The sequence below is a fragment of the Astatotilapia calliptera genome, chromosome 2 (assembly GCF_964374335.1).
Source record: "Astatotilapia calliptera chromosome 2, fAstCal68.1, whole genome shotgun sequence".
Classification (NCBI taxonomy): Eukaryota; Metazoa; Chordata; class Actinopteri; order Cichliformes; family Cichlidae; genus Astatotilapia; species Astatotilapia calliptera.
The window spans coordinates 27684147-27700734 of NC_137423.1; the positions used below are offsets into that span (position 1 = coordinate 27684147).

At 41.2% G+C, this 16588-nt stretch overlaps 2 protein-coding genes across 4 annotated transcripts in view; one reads left to right on the forward strand and one right to left on the reverse strand.

Annotated features, from left to right (window-relative positions):
• Positions 1–12406, reverse strand: part of atrx (ATRX chromatin remodeler) — a 37971-nt gene extending 25565 nt beyond the window's left edge. Inside the window, exons 1-19 of one of the 3 annotated variants that reach the window (XM_080287943.1) lie at positions 12023–12406; positions 9416–9477; positions 9270–9319; positions 9029–9144; positions 8862–8942; positions 8184–8293; positions 8009–8076; positions 5973–7897; positions 4750–4822; positions 4327–4469; positions 4061–4225; positions 3833–3947; positions 3642–3741; positions 3202–3378; positions 1473–1614; positions 1240–1349; positions 859–1005; positions 597–774; positions 97–234 (exon numbers count right to left, since the gene is read on the reverse strand). In XM_080287943.1, coding sequence (XP_080144069.1) covers positions 97–234; positions 597–774; positions 859–1005; positions 1240–1349; positions 1473–1614; positions 3202–3378; positions 3642–3741; positions 3833–3947; positions 4061–4225; positions 4327–4469; positions 4750–4822; positions 5973–7897; positions 8009–8076; positions 8184–8293; positions 8862–8942; positions 9029–9144; positions 9270–9319; positions 9416–9472 — 3895 coding nt within the window. In that variant the 5' untranslated portion in view covers positions 9473–9477; positions 12023–12406. Of the gene's footprint in view, positions 1–96; positions 235–596; positions 775–858; positions 1006–1239; positions 1350–1472; positions 1615–3201; positions 3379–3641; positions 3742–3832; positions 3948–4060; positions 4226–4326; positions 4470–4749; positions 4823–5972; positions 7898–8008; positions 8077–8183; positions 8294–8861; positions 8943–9028; positions 9145–9269; positions 9320–9415; positions 9478–11430; positions 11674–12022 lie in introns of those variants that run through there. The other 2 variants (XM_026191120.2, XM_080287945.1) reach the window with 2 other exon arrangements.
• A 1499-nt stretch (positions 12407–13905) lies between these two features.
• LOC145419696 (uncharacterized) lies at positions 13906–14932 on the forward strand. The gene is made up of 4 exons (XM_080287966.1): positions 13906–14120; positions 14204–14242; positions 14393–14497; positions 14691–14932. The coding sequence occupies exons 1-4, from the start codon at positions 13980–13982 to the stop codon at positions 14814–14816; spliced, it is 411 nt and encodes a 136-aa protein (XP_080144092.1). The 5' UTR covers positions 13906–13979; the 3' UTR covers positions 14817–14932.
• Positions 14933–16588: the final 1656 nt, after the last annotated feature.

The window sequence follows — 16588 nt, forward strand, 5'->3', positions numbered from 1 at the left end:
CTGGTAAGGAGACAAAAGTCAGAAAAGTTATTTTTAAAAAGTAAACAAAAATCATCCATATAAATGATTCACATGGATGATAGCAGGAAGTCTCACATTCAATAAGGTTATTTTGCAGCGGCGTTCCAGTCAGCACAATCCTCCTCCTCGTCCTGATAGAGTTCATTGCTTTGGACACAGCAGAGGCCTCATTCTTCAAGATGTGGCCTTCATCACAGATCACCAAGTCTGGCCCTAGTAAAAATGAACACAAGGATAATTTTAATGCAGCCAATTTCAGATCAGGTCACACCGCTGGAATGGCACGCACATCGAAAAAAAAAAAAGGGGTTTACCAGTAACAGGCTCAGATGTAAACAAAAGAAAATGAAAACAGTTTGGCTAATTTGGTACATGTGGCCACATTAGAACAGCTAACGTGCAAAAAACAACCCCAGGACTGAGTCTACATTCAGCCAGAGATGTACTCACTTAAAGTGAATGTTTGTTTTAGCTTATATCAGTTTAAAAAAGGATCATTTGGACCACAAGATTGATTTTTAGGAGCACCGAAAGATAACCTAAGTCCATAACATGTAACGTAAAAATCACTCTACCTGGATCTACCAGAGTCTTCTGAAAAGTCTCTTTGAGCTTCTTGCTCTTGATGTTCCTGCCCTGCGTCAGGTTTCGGTACATTTCGTAGCCCATGATCATAACGCCGCCCATCTCCTGCCATCGCTGAAGGGCGTACGCTCGCTCCTGTGGCCTCTTCACTGTAGCCAGCTCAGTTACCTGTTGAGCACACCAAAGGTAAATATGCTAAGCAACGCACTGGAAACAGAAAAGGCTTGAAAGGTCACAAGGGCAACCCATTACCTCTAAACTCTCTTCATCCTTCATTCCTTCTTGCCACTTTTCAAATTCATTGAGCCAGTTCAGGACAGTGTTCAGAGGGCAAACCACCAGTGCTGTGCTGAAATCGAGCTTCTCACAAAGCAGCAACGTGTGAAGAAATGTCACCACCTACAGGACAAAACGAGTCAAATGTTGCACCAACAGCACAGAGCTTTGGAACATTTTTATCAGACTGCCTTTTAATATAAGCACTGATTTTGACAACTGCTTCTCTGTGCTGTTCTAAAGTTCCACAGGAGGTCATTTCTGTACGTTTGGGGCAGCTAAAAACATTGCATTACACAACTGGTGTAGTTTGTACAAGAGTGAAAATGAACAGACAATATAAGGCAAGTAACTCACTTGCAGAGTCTTTCCCAGGCCCATACAGTGGGCAAGGATGCAGCCAGAGCCAGAAGACTTCTCAATTTTTTTCACCGATTCACAGCAGCAGTCCCATATAAACTGCACTCCTGACAGGGACACAAAACACACACGATAGGAAACATCAGTGCCGAGCACCTCAGGCTTGCTTTGCTTTTTTTTTTTTCTCCAGCACCTACCGGTTCAAAATTCTTTGTGCATTGTGTCCTTACCATCAACCTGGTGAGGTTTGAGCTTTGTCACCAGGTTCCTGTGCACCTGCACCAGAGGCTCTTTGGTTTCTTCGTCCTCGTCCAGCACCAGCTTGGTAGTGATGGGGCAGACAACCTGGGAAGACTCCTCCACCACAATCACCTGCAAAATGAAGAAGAGCCAAAAAGATTATTTTAATTCTAAAATCTGGAAATAACGTCTTAAGTAAAAGAAATATATCACTAATTCTTCCAGTATGTTAAAATTCTCACTTTGTATCTCCAACAAAATACCTCGCTCTCTTTACGTCTGTGTATGTGAAGGAAGCCCGTTTAGGCTAATGCATGGTCAATTTCACAAATTAAAAGAAAAATCCATCATGCACTTTTGGCAATTCTGACTAAACCATGGCGCATTTTATTCATTTTAATAAAAAAAATAAAGTACTTACGGAAACACCCTGCTGCTCGTTACACTTTCATTTTCTAAAAATGTCCTTTAAATGTATTTAACAGCAGAGCTACCCCTGAATTATGAGCACATGGCTGACTTTTTACATGGGTCGTTAATATTGGCAAACAATGTAGCCACCACAACTGGCACTTTGTATGCTGGATACATACAGGCTGTTATGAAACCATGCTAACGCTAATGCTAACACAACCACCAATAATACAACAGGGAGATAATAGAGAACAAGAAACAAAAATGGAGACAGCTGTGAAGCATGTTGTGGTTCTGTGTGGCCCTCGTCTCCCCAACATCTGCTTCTCTCCAGTAAATGTTTGATTTGGACCAGCAGCCTCAACCCACTTACTTTGGCAGTACTGCTCCCAGAGGCAGCCATCAGCGGACTGCTATGGGCTTCTTTTAGATGAAGGTTTAAAAGAAAGAAAAAAAAATGTGCCACTGCAGGCAAAAGAGGATGAGCAGAGTGGTTCAAAGGCCACAGCTGCCAGAGAGTCCTGGTACAAACACCAGGAACATTTTACATCATATGCAGGAGTTACAGGACAAGTTCTCAAATGTCATGCACCACAAAAAAGTCTAGCCCATACACTATAGATCCCAATAACAAAAATGTTATCACAATTAAATTTGTGACTGGTCCACATGGCAGTTTAGCAAATCCCTTTATTGTAATTCTTAATTTCTCTACCAAAAAAAACAAAAAAACATATCCATTCAACTTGATTTCACTCTGGATTTTTCTTTATTCGTAGCCATTTACCACCCACAATGCAGCAGCATTCCCACCACTGAGAACCAACTCAAAATCAGCAGGATGAGTTCTAACCTACCAGGATTTGTGCCAAGTTTAAATTTGTAGTAATAGGGAGATTGGTCAGGAAATGTGTTATTGGCCTATTAAACATAAATTTGCATTGGCATACACACCAACCATCAAAGTCCAGGATCCCTGTTAGTTTCACACCAGTGTATTTCACAAGCTAGTTGACAGCCCATCTTTTCACACTAACCTTTCTGAATCTTTGATTCATATATTTGTTTTATGGTAATTACTATAACTTCCAAAGCAGACTCTCCAACTGCTTGATCTGAAAAACTTAAGACACATGATTTGATTTAGCATAAAGTGCAAATAATGAAACGTACTGCTCATCATTAGATCCTCTTACAACTAATATTCACTGGAAACTCTTCATTTTCTTTCCACTTCCTACAACAGCTCAGGGCTTTGAATATCGAGTCTATACTCCTGATAACAGCCGCACATTTCATCTTTACCTCTCGAAGTTTCTCCCTGAGTGCCTCTCTCTCTGCTATGCGCTTCCTCCTCTCCTCCTCTTCTTTCAGAGCATCCCTCGTCTCCGTCCGCAGCTTGTCATCCTTCAGGATTTTGCGGATCTTCTTTCGGCCTTTGCGTCCTTCTCCATCTTGGTCCTCCCCGCCCTCCTCTCCACTCTGTGGAAATGAACATCAAGTTCAGCCCTCTGATGTTCAGCCCTTAGGCTACGATCAGTAGCTGAGCAGCCCCATGATTGGTTTGTGGCCTCAATAATCCCCACAACACACTCCAGGGTAAGTTGAAATAACATTTTAAGTGTCGTGCATGACTTGACTTGGTAAATTTCACGTGGCTCCATTTCCTCTACCTAGTAATCCTACTATGAAAAAAGAAGCTTTGGGACAGTTTAGGAGCACCAAGTGCACTGCATTTAAAACACCTTCTCATTGCTTGAAGAAGAATCCTGAACTTTGATCCTGCGTCGCTTCTTCTTCTGAGCATAACTTCTCTGTTTTTCATCATCCTTCTTCTTCGCAGCTCTGCAGGAATAAAAAGAACAATACTAGATTTGTCCGGATCCACCGGCAGTGAAATAAGTCACCACCACTGGTTGGAGTTCTTTCCTCTCACCTGGTCTTTCGACGCTTGTCTTCATTGTCTGAGTCGCTAACTACCTCACTCTCGGCCGACTCGCCACTGGACTCTGACTTTTCAAAGTCTGAGTCTGCAGAGTCATCGCTGTCCACTGAAATGCAAATAAAAAAACAAAACGAAAACCTGTCATCTAACAGCTTCTTCAAATATTTTAACCTCAAGTAGGACGTGGCACAGAGACTGAATTATAATTTCAGAACAAACCTTTCCGTCCTGACTTCTTTTTGCCCTTCTTCTTCTCTTTCCCAGCAGCCTTCTCCTCTCCTGATTCACCCTCACTCAGTGAGAGTTTATGACGAAGCAGTTTATGGCGTCTGCCACTCTTCTTCACTTCGACATCAGAGCCAGAGTCTTCTGTATCCTCATCATCTTCATGGAAAGAAAAATTTGTTTTGAAAATGTTCATGAAGATGAGTATTATTAAAAAATAAAATAAAATAAAATCCTAGGATTATTTAACAAATTTCTACCTTGCTGTTCGTCTTCTTCATTTTCTTTTTTAACTTTCTTGGAGGACTTCTCCTCCTTTTCTGCCTCTTCATTGTCAGAGGAGCTCTCTGCTCCCGAGGAGTAGTTCGATTTTATTTGGGCAAGAAGCATTTTCTTTGCAATCCTGCAGGTAAAGAGAAATAAAATCATAAAAACCTGATTTTACAAAAACATTCTAGCCCCCCAAAAAATGAACAAACAAATACAACATTTGTGTGGAACCTTGTAAAGTTAGTGCAATATAATATAAATCAGAGCATTCGAACACCAGTTTCTCCTTTGAGATTGTTTCAATGCAGCTGTTCGATCTGCTAACGCTAAACCTCGCGTTTCACTGTTGGGACTGAATGATGTTGATACCCACTTGATGCCTAGTTGGAAGAATCAATTTCTTTTACAAGTACCTGTTCTCAGGATCGTCGTCATCATCGTCGTCACAAATCCCAGTAATTCCCTCTTTAGTGTCCACTTCATCTCCTGTACAAAACACCACACATTATAGCAAACCTCTCCGACATTTAAACAGATCAAAGACATTATCAATATAAAAAATTGCTAAATTAGAATGATTCCTTCACAATTTTCTTTTATATTGCCATGAACTTGTAGATGACTTTAATAAGAATAAAGAGAGTAATCAAAATTATCGCATGTATATGGAAGTATAATACAGAGTTTGAACAGAAGTCAGGGCTAAATGTCGCAATTATTTAGGTTACTACAGCTGGTCAGTTCCAGTAAGAAATAAATTGCTGATATGAATCATTCTGGCTGAGGAGATATAAACTGGAGATATCTTTAAGAGGAACTGCCTTGGGTCAAAGCTGTTGGCTTTGATGGTAATAGCTCAAAAAGATGCTGTTGTTTTCGCTGTGGTTAAAGATTAAATGTTAAAGTAGTTTTCCATACACACGTGTAGCTAACTGAAGGCCATGAAGGTCATTACAAGAAAAGTTTAACACATCTCTGTCCTCCTGAAGCGCATTCATCAGCACATTTCATTTATTTAATTCATGTTATAAAACTTCCAGGTAGGGCTGCTCAATTAATCGAATTTTAATCTAAATTACGATCTGGGCTTTCAACGATCATTAAAAATGACCTCCCTCGTGCTTTACTCTCGCGCTGCTCCGTGTGGCAAATCGAGCGCACCTCTCTGTGTTTCGAACACATCACGCGTCACAACAATTAAGAGGACCCGAGGGAAGCTCGGAAAGCTAAGCAGAAGTTATTTCGAGAGGAGAGTGACTGCCGTTGGTTGAAAAGAGAGGTTAAAAAAAAGCCCTTCAGTGGTGTGGAAACATGGGTTCGCTGAGTCAGACGTGGATCAAGTAGACAGTGTGTAAACTTTGCTACTGTGTCGTAGCTGCACCACAGAGCAACACTGCAAAGTTCACTAAGTATAGATGTTTACATTTTTCATTTATTTTTTTATATTGCTAACATTTGCACTGTTATCAGTATTTGCACACTATTTTATATTATTTTTTGACAATCTTTAAAGCCATTATTCAACACATTGTTATTGTTAAATAAATATCGTCAAATAATCGAGATCTCAATTTCAGTGAAAATAATCGTGATTATCATTTTTGCCATAATCGAGCAGCCCTACTTCCAGGTGTACCTGAGGATTGAATAAAGGCTGCACTGCCTGCCAAAACGTTATCCTCCACAATAGGTTTGATCTTTTGCTCGTCGCTGTCCTCCCCAGAGGCACCTTCAGCCTCCTCTTCCTCATCACTAGAGGTCAACTGTAGCTTTGAGGATGTTCCAGAGCCCTTTCCCTTGCACTTCTTTTCATAGGACCTCTTCGGCTTCGTCTCAGGTGAGTTTTTGCTTTCTTCTTTTGTGTCATCCTGCTTCTTTACACGGGTAGATCTCCTCCTCGCTACACGCGCTTTACTGTCCTTCTCCTCAGAGTCCGAGTCTGAGGAGTCTGAGCCGTTCCGTTTCTTCTTCTTGGAAGTCTTCTTACCTTTACTTGCTAGGTCTGAATCGGAGCTTACAGACTTCCTTTTGCGTTTGGACAATTTCTCTGCGTCTTCTGTGGATGGCTTTAGTTTGCGCGAATGCTTTTTAGAATTGGCGCTTCCCTCATCAGTGCTGTCGCCTGCTGCGGCTTTTTCCTTCAGTACATCAGGAACTTCATCCGAATCAGAGTCAGCTGTCTTTTTATCAGAAGCCTTGGCCTGTTTCTCGTCTTCCTTTTTAGTGCTCCTGGATTTCTTGGAAGACTTGACCTTGTCTTTGTGATCTTCCTCTGACTCTGAATCCGAGTCAGAGGACACATTCTTGTCCTTATTCTCAGTCTGCTTTCTCAAAGGAGTAGTCTTCACTCTGCTAGAGCGACGGCTGGGCGGTGGGCTCTTGGTTCCATCTACTTCATCAGAAGCAGCATTTTCTTCCTCCTCGCATTCTTGTTCAGACTTTTTTGACACCTCGCCGCCCTTTTCCTTGTTTTTGGACCTGGATGACCTTGACCCACGCGTTGTAACAACTGGGACAGGAGTCAGTTTCACTATAAGGTTCTTTACCTTAGGCTGGGGCTGAGTGTCTGCTGGGTTTCCATTAGACTGTGACTCGGCATCAGTGACCGAGGTTGTGTCAGCCTGTGACAGCATTGTAGAATCTGCAAGACTCTCCACCATCTGAAAAAGCTCTTCAGGAACCGAAGGCGGCACAGACATAATATCATGATCTAAGGACATTTCACCAGCAGACACCAGCCCATCTTCACAAACTTCTTTTTTAACTGTCCTTTCGGTTGCGTCAGTTTCTGTTTGGTGCTCTTTCATTTCACTCTGTTCTGACACCTGATCTTTTACCACATCCTGCTCCTGAAGCGTCTCCTCATCCGCCTCTTTAGGTGGATCGCTCTCACACACCGAATCTGCAGTGTTGTCCATGGTATCATTTTCTGCAACTGCCTCAACATTAGTGCTTTTTCTAACAACGTGCTGGCCTTCATTGCCATTCTGCAACTCCATGTTTCTAAACTCAGGCTCCAAAGCCTCCTCTAAAGCACTGTGAGCTTTTCTCAAATCAGAAAGCACGGCCTTAAAGGCTTTCAAATGCCGATACCTGATAGATCTATCTCCCTGGTCCTCGGCTTCCTGTTGAATGAACTGAATGAAAGTATTGTTCAACCCAGTTGTAGTTTCAACAAGCTTTTTTGCTTTCTTTACAAGTTCTTTTGGTATGTGCAGTTTTCTGTAGGAGAATGTCATGGTCCCCGAGTCTTCTGTGTGTTCTTTTCCATTGACGACTGCTTTGTGCTCTTTGGCTGCTTTGTTCTTATGCTTCTTGCTCTCACGTTCCTCCGTCTTCTCCGTTTTCTTTTGCTTAAGCTGCTGTTTCTCCATGACGCGACTGCATTTGGAGACCAGATCCTGGAGGGGCTCTGATCTGCAGACATAACAGTGCCACTTTGAGTTCTCATCAGTAATCCCTGACAGCTCCTTCCTGCCCAGGTTGCGCAGAATGCACTTCTTGCAAAAGGCGTTGTTGCAGTAGTCACAGCAGATGAGTTTGCCGCCTTCAGCACACCACCTGGAGAAAAAATATTTAACATGGTTTGAGGGCAAATAGCAAATGAGGTCCTCAAAAACTCTTCCAAACATTACTTTAAAAGAAATTCACTGTTTTATTAGTGTAGTGTACCTGCACTGCTCATCCATCCCATCAGAGTCTCTGCTGATGTCGTCACTTGTATAGTATTTGTAGCATGACTGGAGGAAGAGGAAAGAACGTAAATATTAAAAAAAAAATAGTGAAAATGGTAGAACTTGTAATAATATGATGAAAATATGTGAAATGTCCATCTCAGAGTCTCTACCTTGCAAATAAGTACTTTGAGCACAGGATGAACAAACACAGAGTTACGCTGGAACTGGTTCACTTGTTTTCCACAGGCAGTGCAGTTTACCTTCTTCTGCAGGGCATCATCTACAGCAAGAAGGAAGAAAAACAAAACAAAACATGACTTTCACAATCCACTTCATTTACTTTAAAATCTTATCCAGGTTCATTTTCAACAGTCAACATGACAAATCTGTCTCCCCCCCCCACGCACGTTAAAAAAAGTCAGCATTCTTTTAGCGGCTGTCCAAGCATATATTAATGTTTTCCTCTGTCTGAGAGAATGACAGAATTCCAATGCCCTCACCCTTACTTTAAAAGTTTAGTTGCCTCTAACCAGTTAAATTACTGTCTCCAGTTATTTAAATGCAAGCTAGGCAGATCTCATGGTAGTTTGAGGTCACGTGCCTGCACTCTGTGGACTGCAGCTGGCAACAGGAGAATCAGGTCTACTATTGCCAGCTGCACTTTTGGAGTACGAGTCAATCCACTAGACGAGGAACTCACTGAAGAAGCAGCTGATTCCTATCACCTTATTTATTGTCACAATGTACGTTTACTTTTACACCTCTTTTTGTACCACACCTGCCAAAAATCAGATTTAATTCTGTAAGAAACACTGTAAACACACATTTTTAATCAGAAATATAATTACCTGTTTTTTTCTGTTTGAAATCCACTCTGAGCTTCATAGCACCTTTGTTTTCATTCCCAGCTGGCCTCATCACTAAAGTGCCTGAAGAACAAAACAGCTCCGTTTGCAACCCAGACATCCACGACATCTTGAATAAAAATTCAGAAATACCTTCGTACAGTTCATACCTTTAGAAACACTCCCCGTGTTATTGTCTGAAGGATTGTCAGAAGTGGCACCTTCACTTTCAGCCGAGGACTCGGATCCATTCTGGTCCGTGTGCTTAGCTACAGAGGTGGGCTTCCTGCAATAAGTCAGGGAATCAACTTTAACATTTCAATCTGCATCATCTCTGCGAGCTATTTTGACCGCATACAAGTGCATAAGCAACAACAAAAGGCTGACACATTTAAGAAATCTGCTCCGCACCTCTTGTTGCGAGAAGAGGAGGGCTTCATAGTTTCTGCTGAGCTACCAGGCTGGCAACGATATAAAATGTGTTTTAATTGCTTGAGAATGAACAAGTTTCAAACATTTAAAAAGTCTAAAACAAACAAACAAAGTGGTGAACTTACCTCCTCTTCCTTTTCCGCCATTTGGTCTAGGTGTGATTCTGAAGCAGCCAGACTCATTTTACCTGAAAAAACATTTACAAAAAAAGTTTGCATTCTGGTACCATATTACATCTGACAGAACAGTCAGAAACTAGAGGGAAAAACACATTTAAAAAAGTACAGCTACATGCATTTACTGTATGAATCTATGTTCACATTCTGCATTTAAACTGAGCTTTTGTCTTTAATTTCAATCTAAACAGTTCATATCTTCTATTGTACCATGGTGCTCTGCTCTGTATAAAGCCCAAGGCTACGTTCACACGTACACGGGTATTTTTGAAAACGGAGATTTTCCGTTTTCGTTTTAAAAAATAATCCCGTCCACACGTAAACGCAGAAATGAAGGAAAACGCTGCTAGGAACATGCCAAAGCAACAGGTGGCAATATTTTCCTTACCGTGTAGAAATGAAGCCTCGATGGGAAATAGTAAACAAGGATGGGGCATAGAAGCAGAACCGAGTTGTATGTGTGGAGGGACAGTAACTGTGTGTATATGTAAACATTTAAACACTGCAGAGAGTACAATTAACAGTAACAGTATTGTAGAAATTCATTTCACCGAAACAATAACGTGGCGCACAGTGTGATGTCAAAAAAGGCGCACACCTTTGACGCTGCGTTTTCTGCGTTTTTCTCGTCCACACCTAAATGCAAAAACGGAGTTTTCAAAAATATCCACCCTGGCCGGAGTTATTAAAAATCTCCGTTTTCAGTGACCGAAAACGCCGTTTACGTGTGGAAGAAAGGTGCAAACGCATCGAAAAATCTGCGTTTTCAAAAATACCCGGGTACGTGTGGACGTAGCCCAAGACCAACAGCATATCACTACTATAAATATAGAATAACAAGAATATCAACAGCAGCAGACAAAATTATGATACAAAAGACAAACACATTAAATTTTTCTTTAAGGTAAGGTGTCCAGCCCATTGGATGGCTTCAGAAAATATAAAGGAGGGCAAGAATTTTGGACTTTGATTCTGACGTTCCTGCTTAAGGTGACAAAAAAAAGAAATAACTAAATGTTTTTGCATCTGTCCCAATTTTATAGCTATTGAGAGTTATATCTTGAATAAACTGGAGTTAATTGCATTGTGGTGCTCAAAGTGCCAAAACACCAAAATATGGTCTGTTTACTTCTTTTTTTTTTCTCCTTTTTTTAAGGATAGTCCCACTCCTTGTTTTACAGTAGTTACTATTTCTCCCCCCCCCCCCACCCACTGTGCATCTACTATGATGAGAGGCTCCAGCTCTTCACACTGTGACAGGATGTACTCTTTCATGTCCTTCAGGTGAAATGTAACGGTTGCTAGGTCTATGCTTTCTGTGGTTGGCGGATGTAGACAAGTACAACAGGAAAAAAAAATAGTTCCCACATAAAGCCACTCGCAACAGAGCTTTTCTTTTAATAACTATGGGGTTATTCTTCATGAGTGTATTGAGTGAGGCTTTAAGAAAGGGGAAAGTGGCATTTAGCTTTATGATATTCAGAAAAGGGCCGATGTCTCCAAAAGTGCGCAACTCAGACCAAAACAATCTGTATTTGCTTGATAGGCCAACTGTTTCTCTAACGGCGATTTTATTTATATATTATTTCCAGTACACCACAGCATGAAAACAAAGCTATGCCAACATTTATGTGCACAGTCTTCCGTAAACAAACTCCGACAAAACTGAACTAAATGCAGCTAAATGAGCTCCTGATGACAACAAAAGCCAAACCGCAGGTTTTGCGAGTCCGCACAATCACGTAATTAAATATACCGCTGTGACCTACATGTTTTATAGGCACATCTTTGGAGCATGCCGCTCTGCAGACAGAGCCGCTGCTGTTTATTTTGCCCCTTTTGCGTCATCATAACGTGCTGATTAGATGCTACGAGATGTGGTGAACAATCACCCGGGCTTGCTAGCAGCAGCCGGCCGTACAATTCTTACTCAGTTCTTCCGCGGGAGAAAGAAAAGAGCCCACCTATCTGTATTTGCAGCTTCTTTATCCTCACCGAAGTCTTTCCGGGTTTTGACAAGTCACAAAGTGTCGACTATCAGGGATGCCAAGTTCAGCTCTGGTAATATTAGCCCGTTTACTTCTTTTCACTGCCCCCGTGTTGCCCTGGCAACCTTGCAGTCTCGGCCGTTCACACAAGCTCCAGTGCATGGGCATGCACCGCTGCATGCACAGGCCTTTTTCTCCCTGTGACGATGCCATGACACCAACCCGCGCGCTACCCGCAGACTGGCACTGCCTCGTATAGCATCCCGGCTAGCAACATTTAGCTGGCTCCAATTAACACAACGAAAACTACCACTCAATAAAAAAAAATCAATCACATTTAGGATTTTGATCACTTTGACAAACATCCATGTATGCGCATGTGTGCGTCTGAATAAGCGTGTGCGCAAACTTGAGCATTACCGGCCGCGCAGCTAACGGCTGCAACCAAGCTAGCCTAGCTTGCTAACTAGCAAATAGGCTCCTATGGCCCGGCTCGCCGCTAGCGAAGGCAAGCACGGCAATCAATGCAAAACTGACTTGTCTAAACAAACAAGACAAGTGTTCGTACCTACTTCTCGCCGTCGTCATTTCTTGACTGACAAACACGGGTTTTGTCTTTGGCCCAGGCAGCCCAGCTCAGTCGAGCATACAGATTTTCACTAGTGTTAAAGCAAGAAGAAGCAAGAGAAAACCGAAACAACTCCGGTCAGTGGAGACAAAGCAGGGGGACCATCTTGCCGGATGGCTGTGGACGCAGTAAAATGGCGCATCTAGCCTCAATCCTGTGCGGATTCCTATTGGCTGACAGGCTCGTGAGCTTTGGCGCTCTGAATGGTCCAGGCTCTCCGGAGCTGATTGATCCTCCGAGCGAAAGCAAACATTTCCTCCATAAAAAACAAGAGCGGCAGCTGCTTTTGCTGCTGCTCCTGGCTGGGTTGTCATTCCTGTTGAAGCCTATTTACTGATAAAGGTGTACAGCACACAATTTCTATACATCTTTCTCGAGGACGACAGTTCAAGTAAATAAACATGTAGGATCTAAATACACATACCATTGTAAACCTCAAAAGTTTACAATGGAAAGATAATATAAGGCATGTAGCTACAAAAAAGGTGGAAACCACTGTTTAATCTTCAGCAGTAGAACTGACAACATATATTATAAAGACATATGACACAATGTTAGAATGTGACAATGTACTAAGTTGAGCTTTACAAGCATCTAATGGTTTAAGTAAATAAACATGACTGTGTTGCACATTTGGTGCAGTCTGTCCTGTTTGACTGTTTAACCATTTATAACCAAGATTCATGCAGACCTTATGGACTCATTTTGAAATCTTGGCTTGGTAAAATCACTGAATAATTCTCATCTTTCAGGAACTACTTGAATGGTTGAGGAGCAAAGTATTGTGAAGTGCACGTGATTGTTTTGTTTCTGTGTTCAGACAGCAGCAGCTTGTGAATGCCTACTGCAATACACTGAATATCCTTAAAGCTGAGTTACTTAACAATACCTAAAGGTGGGGCCCTTTCTCAAAGGATGTCAGCCTCTCCGGTGCAAGGGCACAGCAATAACGAGTAGAAGTGTATAAATGTAAGCGTATTTAAACTGCAAAAAGGTGTGTGCTCGAGCTTCAGCATATATAAAAAAAACATCACATAATAAACCAAAAATGTTGCAGCTATCTCTCAGCTGCACTGGGTGTGATTGGTGGAGGCTGTGACTAATTCTACTAATTCGAGTATTTTTGGCTTACTGTTAATGAAAGCTAAACACTGTATTAGTTGTAACTAACTTTTAACTAAATAGTTTTAAATAAATAATAATTTAGTTAAAACGAATACAGTAATACACTACTACTGTTGTGTCTAATAATGACATAATTGGAGAGAGGGGAGCAGGGTGTGTGTGTGTCTGTGTGCGTGGGTGAATAAGGGTGTGTGGGGGGGATTACTATACAGAGTAAAACTGACATTAGGGCTATTAGGAGTTTTCTCTATCAGTCACATTTTCCTCTTCCTAATGTGTGTGGGATTGGCTTAAGTTGAAATCTTGACTCAAAATATTTCCCATGTGCCTACACATTACACACCACAGTCTGATATGTCACACATTAATGGCTAGACACTAATACTAATAAAAATACTAATAAATGTTAGTAATGCCACTTGCTACCACACGCAAACTCTGCTTGTACATTTAAAGTGCGATAAGTCAAAGTCCCAGTGGTGAAAGTAAAGGGCGCACCAAAGCTGCAGTCTCTGTGGTAAAAATATACCTTAAGGTGTGAATATGGGGGGGTTAGGTTCTTGATTAAACTTTTCAGGAAAGGTAACTTCTTAGTAATCGATGGAGTTCAACTAGTGGAACATGTAATAATCATCACGCCTTATTTGGTGCTTTCCCCCTGTGACGTGGTCATGGGTGAGTTGTATAAGTACCAACAGTAGTAAGACTATCTAGGGAATTTACCTTATTCTACTCAAGCTGACACTTCTAGCTCCGGAGCTCTTTGAAAGACATGAAGAACTTTGGTATTGAGTGTCTTACACTGTTGATGATAGCTGTGATGGTCTATGCAGCACCAATCAACCCGTGTGAAGACAAAAGGCTGAAGCTGAAGCAAATTAGAGAACATGCCAACAAGGCATTAAAAGATCATGTAAGTAAACTTTATGTTTCTCTGTTAGTACGCCATATATTCTTTGTTGATATACTCACATTTTTATCTAATTATCCTTGCAGCTGCCTGACTTCAATGTGCCTAAGATAGAAAAATGTGTGGTAAGTTGAAAATGTTTCATATTTTACTCTTCACGGTGTTCTTTGACCTCTATAACAGACAGCGGTTACCACGCGTTTGTTATGTTATGTCATTCAGTTTCATCTCCAGCATGTTGGGCACCGTTGCTTATCACTGTTTTCTCTTTGCAGGAAAAATTCTTCTGCTTAGCTGACAAGGCGCTGAACAAATCTCTGGAAAACAATTCAAATCAGAATCTGGCAACACTTGAGCATTCCCTGCGTGTGTACAGCAAGGTAAAGATGCATATTTCTTTCAATGCATTTGTATGGCAGTAATTCAAAAAACTGACTGTGTTTTAGTAATTAACACAGCAAATCGCTGATGTGGTGATAAAAGATTTGTGTGTGTGTGTGTGTGTGTGTTTAGTTCTGTCTTCAAGTAAATTTAATGTTCGAAACATAACTGGTAAACCTGATTTTGTTGCAGGATGAAAACTGTCACCTGCACACGCAAAACCAATATAATATAAAAGACTTTCTGGAGAAAATTGTGCATTGTGTTGACGTCGCCTTGAACAACAAGAGCATCATATGTCCACATCATATTAAATGAAGAGTTATCCCCAAGTTTATTGCAACTGTAAATATATTTATGGACTTATTTAATGACATATTTATTACTTTTTTCACGTTTTCTATTTATATACAAATAAATTAAAACAAAAAGGAGCACTTGTCATTACTTTGATTTTTACACCTATTGATGTGTGTTTGTGTATTTATTACTCATTACTGCCATCAGTGTGTAACGTTTATGGGATAATTATGAACTTCAGCCAGGCATGTTAATGATTTAGACATGTGATCACTGGATTTATAGCCTATCTTTATCTCTTTATTTAAAATTAATGTGTGCATCAGTCGCATGCTTCTTACCAATATAAATGATTAAATTATTAAATGTTTTTTAAAACATGTCATTCATAAATAAACAAACAGGGCCTGCCTGAGTAGAGCGTAGGCTTCTTTGTCTGCCTGAGAAAGCGGTCTGTTGATGGTGACCACTTCCCACGCAGGAAAGCAGAAACAGCCCATTTGTAGCACCTCATCCCTCTTTGAGCCACCTCTCTGCGGGGCAACCCCCGGTTCATTTACTGACACAAATACCAGACTTTCACAGTTTGAAAGTCAATAAATAGATGACAATGACTCGGCTATGTGACCCGTTTCACATCACCATGAGCCGCCAGTTGTAACTTTTGATTTGATGCAGTGAATGATGCCTGCCTCTGTGGTTTCCAGCAGGATGTCACACAGATAGCAAGCCCTGCTGCATGGCTGCAATGTAGATCGAGGTTAAACTGGGACGAGCCGGAACCTTCGACTAGTGAGTGAATGTTGAAATCCGCTGTTACATACAAAATGCTTTCTGGCGAGTTCATTTCCTCTGCGCTGAAGCCTAGCGTTGCTTCCAGCTGACGGCATGGCGATAACTCCTCCATCAAATTCAAAAGCAGTGTGCACATCCTTTTATCCCTTTCATCCCCGCTTTGCCCGATGATGTGCAGATTTTTAAGTCAGACAGTGGATCTGTACATGTGTCCCTGAAGTTATTTCATATTAAGAAATGACCTGAAAACAAATTGAATCACTGGAATTTTGTGCTATTGAAATATGGTATTTTAATGGTATTAAAATATGTGGAAATTTAGTGCAGTTTACACTAATGGACTATACTGGACTAGTGTAGAGCAGGATGTGGTGTTTAAGATCACTTTTTGATTAGATCTGTGGTTCTCAAACTGTGGGGCGGACCCCACTGCAAGTGCACTGACAACCATCTATAAATATGATGTAAAAATAATGTGAATAAATATGATTTATTTCTACAAGGAAACATGAGAGTTTGCTGATTCAGTTGCACTGAAGACTTTCAGCTTTAAGTCTAAAACAAATTCTCTTATTTTTAATAAGATAGCCGATCATTGTTAGGTGTTGTAGCAAACCTTTTCGGCTTCTGAAATGGGGCGTGTAGTTTTACTCATAAGATTGTACCTTTGATACTGCCTGTGAGCTGGTAAGGAGCTGTGACAGCACATGAAATGCTGAATTCAGACGGTTAAATCCACAAAGAGCAGTAAACCTCAAGGCTGACAACAGAACAGATCAGCTGATCACAGCCTGCACAAAGAATACAAAACATTCACACAAATGAAGTTATCGATGGACCATTGTGCTGGGAATGCTCATGCAGATGATCAGGCGTGTGTAACATGTCCGATCATCTTTCATGTGTGGTGCCATCATGAAAAGAGGGATCAAGATCACTTCCACCTGTATTCTGGTTTGTCCCACAGGGGGGATCAAAAGAGCAGGGGGCGGTGG